This window comes from Salvelinus alpinus, chromosome 30 (assembly GCF_045679555.1).
Source record: "Salvelinus alpinus chromosome 30, SLU_Salpinus.1, whole genome shotgun sequence".
Taxonomy (NCBI): Eukaryota; Metazoa; Chordata; class Actinopteri; order Salmoniformes; family Salmonidae; genus Salvelinus; species Salvelinus alpinus.
In genome coordinates, this window is record NC_092115.1 from 18,826,320 (window position 1) to 18,847,120 (window position 20,801).

The 20,801-nt window shown below is 46.7% G+C and overlaps 1 protein-coding gene across 1 annotated transcript in view; it reads right to left on the reverse strand.

Moving 5' to 3' along the window:
• The window catches only part of LOC139560170 (chromodomain-helicase-DNA-binding protein 7-like), a 152,326-nt gene that overhangs the window by 88,935 nt on the left and 42,590 nt on the right, over positions 1-20,801 (reverse strand). Inside the window, exons 4-6 of the mRNA XM_071376718.1 lie at positions 11,364-11,508; positions 6,248-6,373; positions 6,061-6,123 (exon numbers count right to left, since the gene is read on the reverse strand). Of these exons, the coding sequence (XP_071232819.1) occupies positions 6,061-6,123; positions 6,248-6,373; positions 11,364-11,508 (334 nt within the window). The remainder of the gene's footprint in view (positions 1-6,060; positions 6,124-6,247; positions 6,374-11,363; positions 11,509-20,801) is intronic.

Consider the following 20,801-nt stretch of genomic DNA (forward strand, 5'->3'; position numbering starts at 1 on the left):
CCCCCCCACACCACACACACACGCCTCACCCACAACTCACCACACACACAGCTATCACCACACACACACACCTCTCACCCACCTCTGACCACACACACCTACTCACCCCCCACACACCTCTCACCACACACACACACACACACACACCTCTCACCACACACACACACCTCTCACCACACACACACACACAACTCTCACCACACACACACACACCTCTCACCACACACACACACACCTCTCACCACACACACACACACACACACCTCTCACCACACACACACACACCTCTCACCACACACACACACACCTCTCACCACACACACACCTCTCACCCCCCCCCCCACACACACCTCTCACCCCCCCCCCCCACACACACCCACCCCTCTGACCACACACCTCTCACCACACACACACCTACTCCCCCCCCCCCCCCACACACACACATACCTCTCACCACACACCCACCTCTCACCACACACACACCTCTCACCACACACACCCACACACCTATCACCACACACACACCCACCTCTCACCCCCGCCCCCACACACACACACACACCTCTCTCCACACACACACCTCTCCACACACACACACACACCTCTCACCCCCCCCCCCACACACACACACACACACACCTCTCACCACACACACACCTCTCACCACACACACACACCTCTCACCACACACACACACCTCTCACCCCCCCCCCCACACACACACCTCTCACCACACATACCCACACCTCTCTCCACACACACACCCACCTCTCACCCCCCACCCCCACACAGCTCTCACCACACACACACACCTCTCCACACACACACACACCTCTCACCACACACACACACACACACCTCTCACCACCCACACCTCTCACCACACACCTCTCACCACACACACACACCTCTCACCACCCACACCTCTCACCACAGACCTCTCACCACCCACACCTCTCACCACACACCTCTCACCACCCACACCTCTCACCACACACCTCTCACCACACACACACACACACACCTCTCACCACCCACACCTCTCACCACAGACCTCTCACCACCCACCTCTCACCACACACACCTCTCCACACACACCTCTCCACACACACCTCTCCACACACACCTCTCACCACACGCACGCACATCTCTCACCACACACGCACGCACACCTCTCACCACACACGCACGCACACCTCTCACCACACGCACGCACACCTCTCACCACACGCACGCACACCTCTCACCACACGCACGCACACCTCTCACCACGCACACCTCTCACCACACACACCTCTCACCACACACACCTCTCACCACACACGCACGCACACCTCTCACCACACACGCACGCACACCTCTCACCACACACGCACACCTCTCACCACACACGCACACCTCTCACCACACACGCACGCACACCTCTCACCACACGCACACCTCTCACCACACGCACAACTCTCACCACACGCACAACTCTCACCACACGCACAACTCTCACCACACGCACAACTCTCACCACACGCACAACTCTCACCACACGCACAACTCTCACCACACGCAGAACTCTCACCACACGCAGAACTCTCACCACACGCACAACTCTCACCACACACACAACTCTCACCACACACACAACTCTCACCACACACACACCGTCTGAAATGTAATGTAACATACAAGAGCGGCTGGTTTTGTAGGAACACAAAGCTGGAATGCTCTTCTCCTTTTCTCATTTCCTACTTTACCTCTCTACACAACCATCACTAGAACTACACCGTCACCCTGAAGTACCTGGACTTTTAAAGTGTCACTTCACCCATTTTTACATGTTGCCTTATTTTTCACTCTGACTATACCGGATCCCCACCAAACTGTTTTCCTGGTTTCAATAGAGAAAATTGGGAGACATTTTGCTTCATCATCACTTGCCATTGACTATAACACCAACTAAATGAAGTCTCCGCGCTACATTCACACCAACTAAATGAAGTCTCCGCGCTATATTCACACCAACTAAATGAAGTCTCCGCGCTACATTCACACCAACTAAATGAAGTCTCCGCGCTACATTCACACCAACTAAATGAAGTCTCCGCGCTACATTCACACCAACTAAATGAAGTCTCCGCTCTAAATTCACACCAACTAAATGAAGTCTGTGCGCTACATTCACACCAACTAAATGAAGTCTGTGCGCTACATTCACACCAACTAAATGAAGTCTCCGCGCTACATTCACACCAACTAAATGAAGTCTCCGCGCTATATTCACACCAACTAAATGAAGTCTCCGCGCTATATTCACACCAACTAAATGAAGTCTCCGCGCTACATTCACACCAACTAAATGAAGTCTGTGCGCTACATTCACACCAACTAAATGAAGTCTGTGCGCTACATTCACACCAACTAAATGAAGTCTGTGCGCTACATTCACACCAACTAAATGAAGTCTGTGCGCTACATTCACACCAACTAAATGAAGTCTCCGCGCTATATTCACACCAACTAAATGAAGTCTCCGCGCTATATTCACACCAACTAAATGAAGTCTCCGCGCTATATTCACACCAACTAAATGAAGTCTCCGCGCTACATTCACACCAACTAAATGAAGTCTCTGCGCTATATTCACACCAACTAAATGAAGTCTCCGCGCTACATTCACACCAACTAAATGAAGTCTCCGCGCTATATTCACACCAACTAAATGAAGTCTCCGCGCTACATTCACACCAACTAAATGAAGTCTCCGCGCTACATTCACACCAACTAAATGAAGTCTCCGCGCTACATTCACACCAACTAAATGAAGTCTCCGCGCTACATTCACACCAACTAAATGAAGTCTGTGCTCTAAATTCACACCAACTAAATGAAGTCTGTGCGCTACATTCACACCAACTAAATGAAGTCTGTGCGCTACATTCACACCAACTAAATGAAGTCTCCGCGCTACATTCACACCAACTAAATGAAGTCTGTGCTCTAAATTCACACCAACTAAATGAAGTCTGTGCGCTACATTCACACCAACTAAATGAAGTCTCCGCGCTACATTCACACCAACTAAATGAAGTCTCCGCGCTACATTCACACCAACTAAATGAAGTCTCCGCGCTACATTCACACCAACTAAATGAAGTCTGTGCTCTAAATTCACACCAACTAAATGAAGTCTGTGCTCTAAATTCACACCAACTAAATGAAGTCTGTGCGCTACATTCACACCAACTAAATGAAGTCTGTGCGCTACATTCACACCAACTAAATGAAGTCTCCGCGCTACATTCACACCAACTAAATGAAGTCTGTGCTCTAAATTCACACCAACTAAATGAAGTCTGTGCGCTACATTCACACCAACTAAATGAAGTCTCCGCGCTACATTCACACCAACTAAATGAAGTCTCCGCGCTACATTCACACCAACTAAATGAAGTCTCCGCGCTACATTCACACCAACTAAATGAAGTCTCCGCGCTACATTCACACCAACTAAATGAAGTCTCCGCGCTACATTCACACCAACTAAATGAAGTCTCCGCGCTACATTCACACCAACTAAATGAAGTCTCCGCGCTACATTCACACCAACTAAATGAAGTCTCCGCGCTACATTCACACCAACTAAATGAAGTCTCCGCGCTACATTCACACCAACTAAATGAAGTCTCCGCGCTACATTCACACCAACTAAATGAAGTCTCCGCGCTACATTCACACCAACTAAATGAAGTCTCCGCGCTACATTCACACCAACTAAATGAAGTCTCCGCGCTACATTCACACCAACTAAATGAAGTCTCCGCGCTACATTCACACCAACTAAATGAAGTCTGTGCTCTAAATTCACACCAACTAAATGAAGTCTGTGCGCTACATTCACACCAACTAAATGAAGTCTGTGCTCTAAATTCACACCAACTAAATGAAGTCTGTGCGCTACATTCACACCAACTAAATGAAGTCTGTGCGCTACATTCACACCAACTAAATGAAGTCTCCGCGCTACATTCACACCAACTAAATGAAGTCTCCGCGCTACATTCACACCAACTAAATGAAGTCTCCGCGCTACATTCACACCAACTAAATGAAGTCTGTGCTCTACATTCACACCAACTAAATGAAGTCTGTGCGCTACATTCACACCAACTAAATGAAGTCTGTGCGCTACATTCACACCAACTAAATGAAGTCTGTGCTCTAAATTCACACCAACTAAATGAAGTCTGTGCGCTACATTCACACCAACTAAATGAAGTCTCCGCGCTACATTCACACCAACTAAATGAAGTCTCCGCGCTACATTCACACCAACTAAATGAAGTCTGTGCTCTAAATTCACACCAACTAAATGAAGTCTGTGCGCTACATTCACACCAACTAAATGAAGTCTGTGCTCTAAATTCACACCAACTAAATGAAGTCTGTGCGCTACATTCACACCAACTAAATGAAGTCTCCGCGCTACATTCACACCAACTAAATGAAGTCTCCGCGCTACATTCACACCAACTAAATGAAGTCTCCGCGCTACATTCACACCAACTAAATGAAGTCTCCGCGCTACATTCACACCAACTAAATGAAGTCTCCGCGCTACATTCACACCAACTAAATGAAGTCTCCGCGCTACATTCACACCAACTAAATGAAGTCTGTGCGCTACATTCACACCAACTAAATGAAGTCTCCGCGCTACATTCACACCAACTAAATGAAGTCTCCGCGCTACATTCACACCAACTAAATGAAGTCTCCGCGCTACATTCACACCAACTAAATGAAGTCTCCGCGCTACATTCACACCAACTAAATGAAGTCTCCGCGCTACATTCACACCAACTAAATGAAGTCTCCGCGCTACATTCACACCAACTAAATGAAGTCTCCGCGCTACATTCACACCAACTAAATGAAGTCTCCGCGTTACATTCACACCAACTAAATGAAGTCTCCGCGCTACATTCACACCAACTAAATGAAGTCTCCGCGCTACATTCACACCAACTAAATGAAGACTCCGCGCTACATTCACACCAACTAAATGAAGTCTCCGCGCTACATTCACACCAACTAAATAAAGTCTCCGCGCTACATTCACACCAACTAAATTAAGTCTCCGCGCTACATTCACACCAACTAAATGAAGTCTCCGCGCTACATTCACACCAACTAAATGAAGTCTCCGCGCTACATTCACACCAACTAAATGAAGTCTCCGCGCTACATTCACACCAACTAAATGAAGTCTCCGCGCTACATTCACACCAACTAAATGAAGTCTCCGCGCTACATTCACACCAACTAAATGAAGTCTCCGCGCTACATTCACACCAACTAAATGAAGTCTCCGCGCTACATTCACACCAACTAAATGAAGTCTCCGCGCTACATTCACACCAACTAAATGAAGTCTCCGCGCTACATTCACACCAACTTAATGAAGTCTCCGCACTACATTTTTTAAAGAAATGCTCCACTGTGCCATACATCGATGTTGGAATATATATTTTTTTTTAAAGATGCAAATATGGATTCATGGGACAGTGGACCATTAAAAAATAAATACAAATTGTTGAGAGATAATGTAGAATGGGATTCTGATGTAATACCTTGTTAACAACGCGTCTACGCGTTGACCCCGAACAATGCGTCTACGCGTTGACCCCGAACAACGCGTCTACGCGTTGACCCCGAACAATGCGTCTACCAACTTTCTCTGTAATGAAACAAAATATAAAAACATTGTTTGAGGGACCAACCACAAGCACAGAAAGAGTGAAAATAAGTATACATGTAGAATTTGGTAACAAGTCTCGTAACTCTCACAACCCCAGCTCAATAGTCACCCGACTCCAAGTCCACACACGTGTCTCCTCTCCAGACCACTGCTAGACTGCTCTACGAAGCGGCTGTCTAAGAGGCAGGGTGTGTGGGTGTGTAATCTGCTTGGAGCTGGTCAAGCAGCACATCATAAGATGACACCAGGGCACTGGTACCCTCTCTCTCTCTCCACAGACTCAGCTGTCTGGGGGGTGTGTGCCTCACCTCTTTCTTCCCCATGCGTATAGACAGGATCTTCTCCACGACAGGCCCCTCTGTCTCCACCTCCTACAGTCACACAGATTGAACAACATTAGCACAGTCAAATGTAATGAAGAGCAATGAGCACAAACCTATTCACACATTTAATCTCTGGAACGCATGCACACCTGCACACATTGTGGGTGCTGACCTGCTGTTCAGAGTTGTTGAAGGGCGACTTGGGAGAGGGGGAAACATCTCCACCATCGTCTGAAATCCTGAACTCCAGTTCCTCTGTATAGCGCTTCCTCTTCACCTGACGACTGGAACGACGCTTCTATAGAGAGCGCGAGGAGAGAGAGAGAGAGCGCGAGGGGCGAGGAGAGAGAGCGCGAGGGGCGAGGAGAGAGAGAGCGCGAGGGGCGAGGAGAGAGCGCGAGGGGCGAGGAGAGAGAGAGAGAGCGCGAGGGGCGAGGAGAGAGACAGAGCGCGCGAGGGGTGAGGAGAGAGAGAGAGAGAGCGCGAGGGGTGAGGAGAGAGAGAGAGAGCGCGAGGGGTGAGGAGAGAGAGAGAGAGAGCGCGAGGGGTGAGGAGAGAGAGAGAGAGAGCGCGAGGGGTGAGGAGAGAGAGCGCGAGGGGTGAGGAGAGAGAGCGCGAGAGCGCGAGGGGTGAGGAGAGAGAGAGAGAGAGCGCGAGGGGTGAGGAGAGAGAGAGAGAGAGCGCGAGGGGTGAGGAGAGAGAGAGAGAGAGCGCGAGGGGTGAGGAGAGAGAGAGAGAGAGCGCGAGGGGTGAGGAGAGAGAGAGAGAGAGCGCGAGGGGTGAGGAGAGAGAGAGAGAGAGCGCGAGGGGTGAGGAGAGAGAGAGAGAGCGCGAGGGGTGAGGAGAGAGAGAGAGAGAGCGCGAGGGGTGAGGAGAGAGAGAGAGAGAGCGCGAGGGGTGAGGAGAGAGAGAGAGAGAGCGCGAGGGGTGAGGAGAGAGACAGAGCGCGAGGGGTGAGGAGAGAGACAGAGCGCGAGGGGTGAGGAGAGAGACAGAGCGCGAGGGGTGAGGAGAGAGACAGAGCGCGAGGGGTGAGGAGAGAGACAGAGCGCGAGGGGTGAGGAGAGAGACAGAGCGCGAGGGGTGAGGAGAGAGACAGAGCGCGAGGGGTGAGGAGAGAGACAGAGCGCGAGGGGTGAGGAGAGAGACAGAGCGCGAGGGGTGAGGAGAGAGACAGAGCGCGAGGGGTGAGGAGAGAGACAGAGCGCGAGGGGTGAGGAGAGAGACAGAGCGCGAGGGGTGAGGAGAGAGACAGAGCGCGAGGGGTGAGGAGAGAGACAGAGCGCGAGGGGTGAGGAGAGAGACAGAGCGCGAGGGGTGAGGAGAGAGACAGAGCGCGAGGGGTGAGGAGAGAGACAGAGCGCGAGGGGTGAGGAGAGAGAGAGAGAGTGAAGGGTGAGGAGAGAGAGAGAGAGAGTGAAGGGTGAGGAGAGAGAGAGAGAGAGTGAAGGGTGAAGAGAGAGAGAGCGAGGCTAAACAGGTGTACCATATTGGGCTAATGGCCCTGAATTAAGCCTGCAGTCATAACACACCTGGGTCCTGTTCAATACGCACACAAACAGGGCCTAAAATTTACTTTTTGATTTAAAATAATAATAATCTACCAGCCACTCAGATTTTTTACCAGGCCAAATATTGTCACAAAAAATTACAGCACAAAACTGATGAGCATGTGTTGTAATGTTTCTAAAACAATACATGTATTACTTGTAAGAAGTAAAGCGGTATATTGATTAATTTAAGATCTTTGTGACCTGGGCCTTTTAACCAAAATATCAGAGATTAGACAAATGTTCACCTGCCCCTTTAAGGGTGGGAGGTTTCCGTGGTAATGCACCCCCAGAGTCATGTGCCTGTGAGATTGAGAGTCTGACTAATAGCCGTGTTGTATTCTCTTCTCTAGCAGCTGAAAGTCAAACATAGAAAAACAACCTAGCTTGTGAACAAAACAATGGAAATAGAACAAGAAACACAAGGACAAAGTCTCACTTCAGTAGACTTTCGTTTCAAGTAAACTAGACCAACTGTTACGCCTGTCCACAGCGCTTCTAAAAACAAATCTTTCACTCAGCGCTTCACGTGCGCACAGCCCCCAGTCAAGCAGTGTTGCAGAGCGAGGTGGGATAGGCTATAGGATTCATGGTTCTTTGACCTTGTGTGATTCATTTACCAGCTATGAAACAAGACGGCAGAAACATAATACTTTTTATTCACAAATGCAAGTGAAATGCTCACACTGGAGCCCTGAGCATCTGCCAACGTGGCTGGTTCAATGGACAGCTTACCAGCCAATGTCAAAATCCACCCATATTTGGCAGGTGACGGGTGTTCATTTTTGGCCCTGCATACAAACAAAAATGAGTTGATTTTTGGACGAGTTTAGACGGTGCCTCAGTTTGTCTGTTTGGTGTTTAACGAACATGACCCAGGTATTTTATTGATCATAGAAAAATCACAGGAGAAATGTCTACAGATTCATTTTAAATCAGGAAAGCTCACTCCCACAACCTCCACAATCTACAGCACAGTCTAACCTAGGAGTCGGCCACACGACCAGTCTCTAGCTGGCAGTCTGTCCTGAAGGGATAAACCGTAACCGCTGCACACATGGTATTACATCGGTCAGGCAGTGCCCACTGTTGAAGACTGGTGAACATTGGGCAGTGCCCACTGTTGAAGACTGGTGAACATTGGGCAGTGCCCACTGTTGAAGACTGGTGAACATTGGGCAGTGCCCACTGTTGAAGACTGGTGAACATTGGGCAGTGCCCACTGTTGAAGACTGGTGAACATTGGGCAGTGCCCACTGTTGAAGACTGGTGAACATTGGGCAGTGCCCACTGTTGAAGACTGGTGAACATTGGGCAGTGCCCACTGTTGAACATTGGGCAGTGCCCACTGTTGAAGACTGGTGAACATTGGGCAGTGCCCACTGTTGAAGACTGGTGAACATTGGGCAGTGCCCACTGTTGAAGACTGGTGAACATTGGGCAGTGCCCACTGTTGAAGACTGGTGAACATTGGGCAGTGCCCACTGTTGAAGACTGGTGAACATTGGGCAGTGCCCACTGTTGAAGACTGGTGAACATTGGGCAGTGCCCACTGTTGAAGACTGGTGAACATTGGGCAGTGCCTACTGTTGAAGACTGGTGAACATTGGGCAGTGCCTACTGTTGAAGACTGGTGAACATTGGGCAGTGCCTACTGTTGAACACTGGTGAACATTGGGCAGTGCCCACTGTTGAAGACTGGTGAACATTGGGCAGTGCCCACTGTTGAAGACTGGTGAACATTGGGCAGTGCCCACTGTTGAAGACTGGTGAACATTGGGCAGTGCCTACTGTTGAAGACTGGTGAACATTGGGCAGTGCCTACTGTTGAAGACTGGTGAACATTGGGCAGTGCCTACTGTTGAAGACTGGTGAACATTGGGCAGTGCCTACTGTTGAACACTGGTGAACATTGGGCAGTGCCCCAGTATCAGCCGGCTGGGTCACCTGGATATTTGGGTTGGTTTAGTAATTTGCTGCTAACAGCTCCCATATGCCTGCATCAGAGTGGAGGAGTGTGTGTGTGATGATATTTTGATTAAATTCACTCCTGAATAACCCCAGGTCCAGTCCAAACCCCCAGGACCAGTCCAAACCCCAGAACCAGTCCAAAACCAGTCCAAACCCCCAGAACCAGTCCAAAACCAGTCCAAACCCCCAGAACCAGTCCAAAACCAGTCCAAACCCCCAGAACCAGTCCAAAACCCCGGGACCAGTCCAAAACCAGTCCAAAACCCCGGGACCAGTCCAAAACCAGTCCAAAACCCCAGGACCAGTCCAAAACCAGTCCAAAACCCCGGGACCAGTCCAAAACCCCGGGACCAGTCCAAAACCAGTCCAAAACCCCGGGACCAGTCCAAAACCCCGGGACCAGTCCAAAACCCCAGGACCAGTCCAAAACCCCAGGACCAGTCCAAAACCCAAGGACCAATCCAAAACCAGTCCAAAACCCAAGGACCAATCCACAACCAGTCCAAAACCCCAGGACCAATCCACAACCAGTCCAAACCCCCAGGACCAGTCCAAAACACCAGGACCAGCACAAAACACCAGGTCCAGTCCAAAACACCAGGACCAGTCCAAAATTGAACAAGAATGCCAGATAGCGTTTCAATCTGCACCCTAGTCCCTATATAGTACACTACTTTTTGTATGGTTGCATAATTTATTCAAACAATTAAGACCAGAAGTATGTCAATAAATGAACACAGCCATCTTCATAGAGGGTCTAGAACGTCGCAGATAGACCTGGGTTAAGAGGTTCTGAATGTGTAATCTCTGTTCTGACCAATACGTTTCTATTTGAGCGTTCTGTAGTGCTGAACAGTTTCATCCCAAACTTGTTCTACAACAAACACCACTAGCTACCATGATTAAGAGTAATAGCGGGTGTTTGTATAAAAGTGCTGCTTGCTTGTATTGTCACTACGCCACCCCCAGGCTCATGTCAACATTGGATCATTGTACCACCGTGACGTTACCGATGTTACTGTACCACCGATGTTACTGTGTGTGTTTACAACTAGCCTCTGCAGAGTCCCCCAACAACTGGATGTTCTGGTTTTCAGAGGAAATGGAAAGAGAGCCTGTCACATGACTTCCACGTTTGGATGTTAAAAAGGAGACTCAGGCTTAACTCCTCCTCCACATTTACTGGATTGGTTGAACAGTGCAGGAGATAACGAGAAAAAAAAGTGTTAGGAGTTTAAGACCAGTATGTAAGGGGTCTAGTTTCAGGCCAGTATGTAAGGGGTCTAGTTTCAGGCCAGTATGTAAGGGGTCTAGTTTCAGGCCAGTATGTAAGGGGTCTAGTTTCAGGCCAGTATGTCGGGGACCTCGTTTCAGGCCAGTATGTCGGGGACCTCGTTTCAGGCCAGTATGTCGGGGACCTCGTTTCAGGCCAGTATGTCGGGGACCTCGTTTCAGGCCAGTATGTCGGGGACCTCGTTTCAGGCCAGTATGTCGGGGACCTCGTTTCAGGCCAGTATGTCGGGGATCTCGTTTCAGGCCAGTATGTCGGGGATCTCGTTTCAGGCCAGTATGTCGGGGATCTCGTTTCAGGCCAGTATGTAAGGGATCTCGTTTCAGGCCAGTATGTAAGGGATCTCGTTTCAGGCCAGTATGTCGGGGATCTAGTTTCAGGCATTTATTTTACACCTGCTATGTTAGGTTAGCTCAAAACTGATGTTACTGTGTGTGTGTCACTAACATTACAGTGTGTGGTGTGTGTGCGCGTACCTGGACACTGTCGTCGTCGTCGTCCTCATCGGAGGGGCCTGGGGGTGACTTCTCCACATCGGAGCTGACCGAGGGCTCCCTCTTCCTCTTAGTCTCCTTCACACTGCTGCCACTGCCCTCCGCTGACTCCACCTTCTTAGTGCTTCTAGAGGCAGGAGGGGAAGAGAGGGATTAGGAGAAGGATGAAAGAGCGACAGAGAAGAGGACGGAGGGATTAGGAAGAGAAGGATGAATGAGAGGTTGATATGAAAGAGGTGGAGAATATGTAGAGAATGACTGATGAGAGTGAACACCATCTCATGTCATCTTAAAACAGGTATTACAGTCAGCTTTTGCTTCTGTCTCTGATAGTATGAAGTCAACAATGCTTGAAATAGTGTTTCCCAACTCCAGGCCTCGGGTACACTCAACAGCATACATGTTGCACTGAAGTACTGGAGTTAGGATACACTGGCCTAAAGTATAGTTAACTTTACACCACAATCTTTAAACTCCTGAAAAACTCATAATCTGCTTCCACTATATAGACTTTCCATGGCGTGAGGACCCACCGTAGACATCAGCGGAAACCATTTTGATGACTGTTGGAACAATCAACAATCATCTGTACACACAAGAGCATTTAGCAAGTTAAACCTGTGGTTTCAAAGTTGATGTTCAGATAAACAATGAGATGGAAGTCGTGTGATTTCTCGTAACCATCGTGGAGACGCCATGTTTTAAAGTAACAGTTTGAGGTCAATTCATTTCCTTGAGGCTGGATGATGGACGGTTGAAACATGAACAGCTAGAGAAGGGAAGAGGGAGGGAAGCTGTGTGTCTCTTTCCACACACAGAGAGAGCGAGAGAGAGCCCGCTCCGCTCCTCCCTGCCACAGATTACACAAAGCCCTGGGGGCGAGCAGTCTCTCCTTAGCTCACTCCCTTGCTGGCTCTACTCTAGGGCCCCCCTCTCCTTTCATTTGCAGCCAAGAGCAATCACATCGCCCTGGTAACCCGCGGTCACGTGATCCGCACCTGTTCCTCTGGCTGGACGCCACAGGCTGGAGCCATCTGCTCTACCCAGACACTCTACTCCTCTCCCTCTATCACTTATCTCCTCCTCCTACTGCTGCTACACTGAACAAAAATACAATGCAACATGAAACAATTTCAAAAGATTTTTACTGAGTTTGTCTGATTTTCTTAAATTAACTATTTTAATGAATGAATTAGGCCCTAATCTATGAATTTGACATGACTGAATACAGATATGCATCTGCTGGTCACAGCGATCTTTAAAAAAAAAGATGGATCAGAAACCTGTCAGTATCTTGTGGGACCATTTGCCTCATGCAGCGCGACACATCTCCTTCACATAGAGTTGATCAGGCTGTTGATTGTGGCCTGTGGAATGTTTTCCCACTCCTCAATGGCTGTGCGAAGTAGCTGGATATTGGCCGGAACTGGAAAAAGCTGTCGTACACGTTGATCCAGAGCATCCCAAACATGCTCAGTGGGTGATAGGTCTGATGAGTATTCAAGCCATGGACGAGCTGACATTTTCAGCTTCCAGGAATTTTGAACAGATCCTTGTGACATGGGGCCGTGCATTATCATGCAGAAACATGATGGCAGCGGATTAATGGCACAACAATGGGGCTCAGGATCTCGTCACGGTATCTCTGTGTTTTCAAATTGACATAAATCAAATGCAATTGTGTTCGTGCTCGTTGTCCATAGCTCTTGCCTGTCTATACCATAACCCCACCGCCACCATGGGGCATTCTGTTCACAACGTAGACATCAGCAAACCACTCACCCACACGACACCATACATGCTGTCTGCTACCAGCCCGGTACAGATGAAACTGGGATTCATTCATAAAGAGCACACTTCTCCAGCGTGCCAGTGGCCATCGAAGGTGAGCACTGAAGTCTAATGACGCCGAACCGCAGTCCGGTCAAGACCCTTTTATTTCAGCTCATGAAACATAGGACCAACACTTCACATGTTGCGTTTATATTTTTGTTCAGTGTACATAATTATATAACTCCATTGCGTTCCCCCCTTTCATCTTGGTTAGATAAGCTTCCCCATCTTCCCCCCTACTAATCAACCACAGACTTGCTCCTCTCGGTGCGCTCCTCTCCAATGCATCTTCCTCTAACAGAGGCTCTAGCTCTCTCCTTTCATTCTACTGTTCCATCTTATTGATCAGCTTCATCATCCCTTCGCTCTAATTCTCTTGCTTTTCTCTGTCAACCTAATATCCCTTTCCCTTGTTTTTTCACCCCTCTTTCCTTCATCTCTTTTCCACTTAGTCAGCCTCTCAACCTCTTCTCCTGTCTCCGCTCCTTCTCTAGCCCGCTATCAAGTCTCCCTTTCTCTCCTAACCACTCATTCTTCTCTTCCCTACTATCCCACTTACTCCTCAATACTGCTCTCCAGTAACAATGTCTTGTGGGCAGGGTTCAAGGCTGTGTGTGTATGCAACCAGGGGAGGAGGAAGGTAGCGGAGGCAGTAACACAGAGGGCTAACGCCTCTAACCAACTCTGTTATAGAATTGTTTTCTAAAATGTCATCTTTATTTAACTAGGCAAGAACAAATTCTTATTTACAATGACGCTAACCACGGACGACGCTGGGCCAATTGTGCGCCGCCCTATGTGACTCCCAATCATGGCCGAATGTGAAATACCAGGTTTTAGAAGATGGTGGCTGTAGTATGTAGGGCTAAAATACCAGGTTTTAGAAGATGGTGGCTCTAGTATGTAGGGTTAAAATACCAGGTTTGAGAAGATGGTGGCTCTAGTATGTAGGGCTAAAATACCAGGTTTTAGAAGATGGTGGCTCTAGTATGTAGGGCTAAAATACCAGGTTTTAGAAGATGGTGGCTCTAGTATGTAGGGCTAAAATACCAGGTTTTAGAAGATGGTGGCTCTAGTATGTAGGGCTAAAATACCAGGTTTTAGAAGATGGTGGCTCTAGTATGTAGGGCTAAAATACCAGGTTTTAGAAGATGGTGGCTCTAGTATGTAGGGCTAAAATACCAGGTTTTAGAAGATGGTGGCTCTAGTATGTAGGGCTAAAATACCAGGTTTTAGAAGATGGTGGCTCTAGTATGTAGGGCTAAAATATCAGGTTTTAGAAGATGGTGACTCTAGTATGTAGGGCTAAAATATCAGGTTTTAGAAGATGGTGGCTCTAGTATGTAGGGCTAAAATATCAGGTTTTAGAAGATGGTGGCTCTAGTATGTAGGGCTAAAATACCGGCCATTATGGTGCTCAACTACATTAACAAGTGGAATGTGTTAAAGTGGACCACTGGAATTCATCTGGAATGCGGTGTCTGAGGTGCACTGGGTGGCATTTATGCATGTGGTCCTCCAGCAGTGGTGTGTGATGCTCTATTCTGACAGGAAGACAGCGGAGGAGGAGAGGGAAGGAAGGAGAAGGTCCGAGGGGGGAGAGTTACAGGACACCTGCCGTTCGCTGGTGAGATGAGTCATACACAGCTAGACCCCCTGACACTTCCTCCTGCCCACACACACACACACACCACAGCTTTTGCATACTTGCTAAGGGCAATGCATGTACACAGGGGTATATACACAGAGCTTCAGCAGTGCCTGCAATAACTCTGGAGACATTAACAAGGTACGGTTAGCTCAGCCATGTCACTGGCTTGGGAGGTGAGGTGCCTCGGTGCAGAGAGAGTAAGCAACAAGATAAACAGATGGTATGGTGAGAGCTGTGTGCTGATTGAGGGCTGAAGGCACTTCTGTCCTTTCAGTATGAGCAGAAGACATTGTAGTACCACACTTCTAAATGCATTCACAATGCATCCAACGAATGTGGATCTAGCGTTCGTCTGCGCGTTGTTTTAAGGACGACCCGCTGTAGACGTCTGACTGGCGATATTTTTTTGCAAAATAGGTGCGCACGCGGTTAGCAAATTCTGTTCAGGGGCTAAGTACTCTTAACCAGCAAACACTATTGGTGTGTCTGAGCCCTTAAGGGTTAACACATGGTTTAGTTTGTTTGCATTCAGGGAGAGAAACACACACACAGGTGAGGTGGCTGCAGGTGTGCTTCCTTCCTGACAGCGGTGTGTACTGCAAACAAATCTAGGACACACCACACCATGTCACACCCATCTGTGGGTGTGGCAGCAAGAGGAGTGATGACACAGGAGACTACGGGCAGCTATTAATAGCTCAGCTTTCTCCCAGGATGACCTAGCACACAAACAAGGTCCAAAGCCAGCCGGGTACCTACCTGCCATTGGCTCACGGTCCATCCCCCTCTGGTCTGAAGCCTCACACTCCACCCATGTCAGTGAAGCTGGCTAGGTAAGCAGGGGACAAGTCCATTCGCTCCTCAGCGGTTTAAGCCAAACTGACACTCTACACAGTGCCAAGGACACTTTTTATATACACACACACACCAGTGAGGAAAATGATTGTAAAAGCAATATGGCGGAAGCTTTCACATAGCCACTTCTTTTAGATCAGTGTAGTAATACATCCAAGACTAATAGAGTAAACACCTGCTAAGATACTAATACATCCAGGACTAATAGAGTAAACACCTAGGTGCTAAGATACTAATAGAGTAAACACCTAGGTGCTAAGATACTAATAGAGTAAACACCTAGGTGCTAAGATACTAATAGAGTAAACACCTAGGTGCTAAGATACTAATAGAGTAAACACCTAGGTGCTAAGATACTAATAGAGTAAACACCTAGGTGCTAAGATACTAATAGAGTAAACACCTAGGTGCTAAGATACTAATAGAGTAAACACCTAGGTGCTAAGATACTAATACATCCAGGACTAATAGAGTAAACACCTAGGTGCTAAGATACTAATACATCCAGGACTAAGAGTAAACACCTAGGTGCTAAGATACTAATACATCCAGGACTAAGAGTAAACACCTAGGTGCTAAGATACTAATACATCCAGGACTAAGAGTAAACACCTAGGTGCTAAGATACTAATACATCCAAGACTAATAGAGTAAACACCTGCTAAGATACTAATACATCCAGGACTAATAGAGTAAACACCTAGGTGCTAAGATACTAATACATCCAGGACTAAGAGTAAACACCTAGGTGCTAAGATACTAATACATCCAAGACTAATAGAGTAAACACCTGCTAAGATACTAATACATCCAGGACTAATAGAGTAAACACCTAGGTGCTAAGATACTAATACATCCAGGACTAAGAGTAAACACCTAGGTGCTAAGATACTAATAGAGTAAACACCTAGGTGCTAAGATACTAATACATCCAGGACTAAGAGTAAACACCTAGGTGCTAAGACACTAATAGAGTAAACACCTAGGTGCTAAAATACTAATACATCCAGGACTAAGAGTAAACACCTAGGTGCTAAGATACTAATACATCCAGGACTAATAGAGTAAACACCTAGGTGCTAAGATACTAATAGAGTAAACACCTAGGTGCTAAGATACTAATACATCCAGGACTAAGAGTAAACACCTAGGTGCTAAGATACTAATACATCCAGGACTAATAGAGTAAACACCTAGGTGCTAAGATACTAATACATCCAGGACTAATAGAGTAAACACCTAGGTGCTAAGATACTAATAGAGTAAACACCTAGGTGCTAAGATACTAATACATCCAGGACTAAGAGTAAACACCTAGGTGCTAAGACACTAATAGAGTAAACACCTAGGTGCTAAAATACTAATACATCCAGGACTAAGAGTAAACACCTAGGTGCTAAGATACTAATACATCCAGGACTAAGAGTAAACACCTAGGTGCTAAGATACTAATACATCCAGGACTAAGAGTAAACACCTAGGTGCTAAGATACTAATACATCCAGGACTAATAGAGTAAACACCTAGGTGCTAAGATACTAATAGAGTAAACACCTAGGTGCTAAGATACTAATACATCCAGGACTAAGAGTAAACACCTAGGTGCTAAGATACTAATACGTATAGGCTTTATAGAGCAGGAGGCTAACACTGAGGTTATTTTTCCCTCTGAGGAGAGAGAACAGGGTCAAGACCAAGTTTGACTGGGTAGGTGTGGGCAGGCATGTCTAGGATTAGTTCAATTTTCCCCACCTCATGGTTGAGACCTGGGTTGGGGGCAATCTGATAACCCAACTTCAGAGTTGAACACTTCTGCCTGGAGCAATTAGACAGAGAAGGGTGTATTTAGTCCACCCGTCCAGTACAGGGTGGAGGTTGAGTGAATGTGCTGCCATCATGCTAAATTAAAACGACTGTCCTAGCCATCACAGAATGGAGGAAGGTTGCAGAGAAGGGACTTCGCCCCAGTTGATTGGAGCTCATTTAGCTGCCAGTGACGACGGCCTTTTTTGCTGTGCTTCATTCCGATGCCAGTCAGGCCTGGAGGCTAAATGAAGAAGCCTTGCCTTGATTACCATTAGCGGCCATTTTACTCCACAAGATTACCCACTCCCCCCACACACACTTCCATCCCCCTCACATGCATACTTTTCCCCCTTCCCCCTCACACACCTCCCCCATCTGCTGACCCCTGTGCTGTCACTGGCCCCTCCCTCTTCCTCTGGATGAAAGTGGCAGAAGGAGTGACAGCGCTGTGGAGGACGTTAGGAGATGAGGGATATGGGCAGTGGGATGGAGAGAGAGCAGAGAAAGAAATGGAGGTGGGGAGGCTCTGCTGACACATTCCTCAGGAAGCTCATGTTACTTCCTACACAATGAAAAGGACTCATCGCTCACTGGCTCGTTCACACGCTCTGTCCCCCTGCTTTGCATTTCCACCCAGGTCGGCAGAGAGAGTAAGAGGCATTGACCAGATGCTCAACATGCTCTGCTCAAACCTAATGGTCCGAAACTAAACTACACAAATAACACGGGACACTGGAAAATTAAGCTTTTACCATTTCATGCTGGAATATACAAGGTCTGAAGTAATCTGCCTTTGGCCTGGGAGACGGACCCACTTGTTGCACTTTAGGTTAGAGAGCTGGGAGTCAAATCCACCAAACTACCAGGAGTGAAACAGGGAAGGTACATTGTGTCCCGTGTGCTACATATTAGGCTTGGGCGGTATACTTTATACTACAAATGGAAATGTTTTTTTTTAATACCCTCAAAACCATTGAAACAAATTTTTTTACGCATTTGAATATTTGTAGTTACTTTAAGTAAATAACTGCAGACAACTTGAGCAATATGCTAGGAGATAAAGATTTCACTAATCACAATTCACTAATCACTATTTCTAATTCTGAAACTTAAATGGTAGTTTTGTGGTATTTCTTTACAAGCACACAGCAACGAGATACCAGAGCCTTGTGTCACTCACTGTAGTGCAGCATGCCCATGATCTAGTTACAGTGTGGAATTCACCACTAAATGTTACCAGTTAGATATTTTATAACTATTAGGTTAACATTCTAAAATGTGCTAAATGCTCTGCAGTTGTACATTTGGTTAGCCAATTTAGTAGCTAGTTAACCACTTAGCTAGATAGCTAACTTCTTCCAAAATCAACTTCGCCTGGTCACAGCAGAGAATCCCCTCCTTGATCAAGAGCCTTTCGGTCTAATATTTGTTATATACATGCAGGAAACAATTTTGCTGCATGCAAAAGCTGGGATGCTGGGACTGCCTTGTTTCAGGGGCAGAATGACAGATTTTTACCTTGTCAGCTCGGGGATTCAATCTAGCAACCTTTCGGTTACTGGTTCAATGCTCTAACCACTAGGCTACCTGCTGCCCCTTAACCGGTCTCCTCCCCTTCATCTACACTGATTGAAGTGGATTTAACAGGTGACATCAATAAGGAATCATAAGTTCACCTGGTCAGTCTTATGGAACAAGCAGGTGATCCTAATTTTTTGTACATTCATTGTGTATACAGACCACAAATTCAAATGGGCTAACATTATCACCAGCTCTGGTATCTAACCCCAATATTTGGAACCAAGGTCTGGTCAGCCCAAACCACAAAAGCAGAGACAAATTTGACCAATAATTACAGTGGAATCTGCATCAACAGCAACCTTGGGAAAATTATCTGCAGTATTAACTGCAGACCCCAGCATTTCCTCAGTGAACAAATTGGCTCCTTATCAAAATACCGTACGTCAGACAACGTATACACCCTGCAAACAAAAACAGTTGTCTCATGCTTTGTTGGTTTCAAAAAACCTTTTGACTCAACTTGGTCTGCTTTACAAATTGATAGAAAAACATGACATAATGTATGTACAAAAACAAGTGTGCTGTTAAAATTGGCAATAAAGATGTGTTCTCTAGGCTGTGGAATGAGACAGGGATGCAGCTTGAGCCCCACCCTCTTCAACATGTATTCACAACCCTTCACTTTCCACATTTTGTGTTACATTCTGAATTTAAAATGGATTCAACTGAGAAGTTGTCGTCACTGGCCTACACACAATACCCCATAATGTAAAGTGGAACATTTTTAGACACTTTTACAAATTACTACAAAAATGTAAAGCTGAAATGTCTGGAGTCAATAAGTATTCAACTCCTTTGTTATGGCAAGCCTAAGTAAGTTCAGGAGTAAAAATGTGCTTAACAAGTCACACAATAAGTTGCATGAACTCACTGTGTGCAATAATATATAGTTAATGATTACCTCATCTCTCTACCCAACAAATTATCTTTAAGGTCCCTCAGTCGAGCAGTGAACTTCAAACAGATTCAACCACAAAGACCAGCGAGGTTTTCCAATACCTCGCAAAGTAGGGCCCCTATTGGTAGATGGGTAAAAATAAAGGCATTGAATATCCCTTTGAGCATGGTGAAGTTATTAATTACACTTTGGATGGTGTATCAATACATCCAGTTACTACAAAGATAAAGACGTCCTTCCTAACTCAGTTGCCAGAGAGGAAGGAAACCGCTCAGGGATTACACCATGAGGTCAATGGTGACTTTAAAAACAGTTAGAGTTTAATGGCTGTGATAGGAGAAAAATAAGCATGGATCAACACAACAGTGTAGTTACTCCACAATACTAACCTAATTGACCCAGTGAAGAGGAAGCCTGTGCAGAATAAAAGATATTCCAAAACATACATCCTGTTTGCAACAAGGCACTAAAGTAATACTGCAAAAAAATGTGGCAAAGCAATTCACTTTTTGTTCTAAATACAAGTGCTATGATCAGGGCAAATCCAACACAACACCGAGTACCAGTCTCCATATTGTCAAGAATAGTTGTGGCTGCATCATGTTATGGGTATACTTGTAATCGTTAACTTATCTAGGATAGGGGGCCGCATTTTCACATTTGGATGAAAAGCATACCCAAATTCAACTGCCAGCTACTCATCCCCAGAAGATAAGATATGCATATTATTAGTAGATTTGGATAGAAAACACTCTGAAGTTTCTTAAACGGTTTGAATCATGTCTGCGAGTATAAC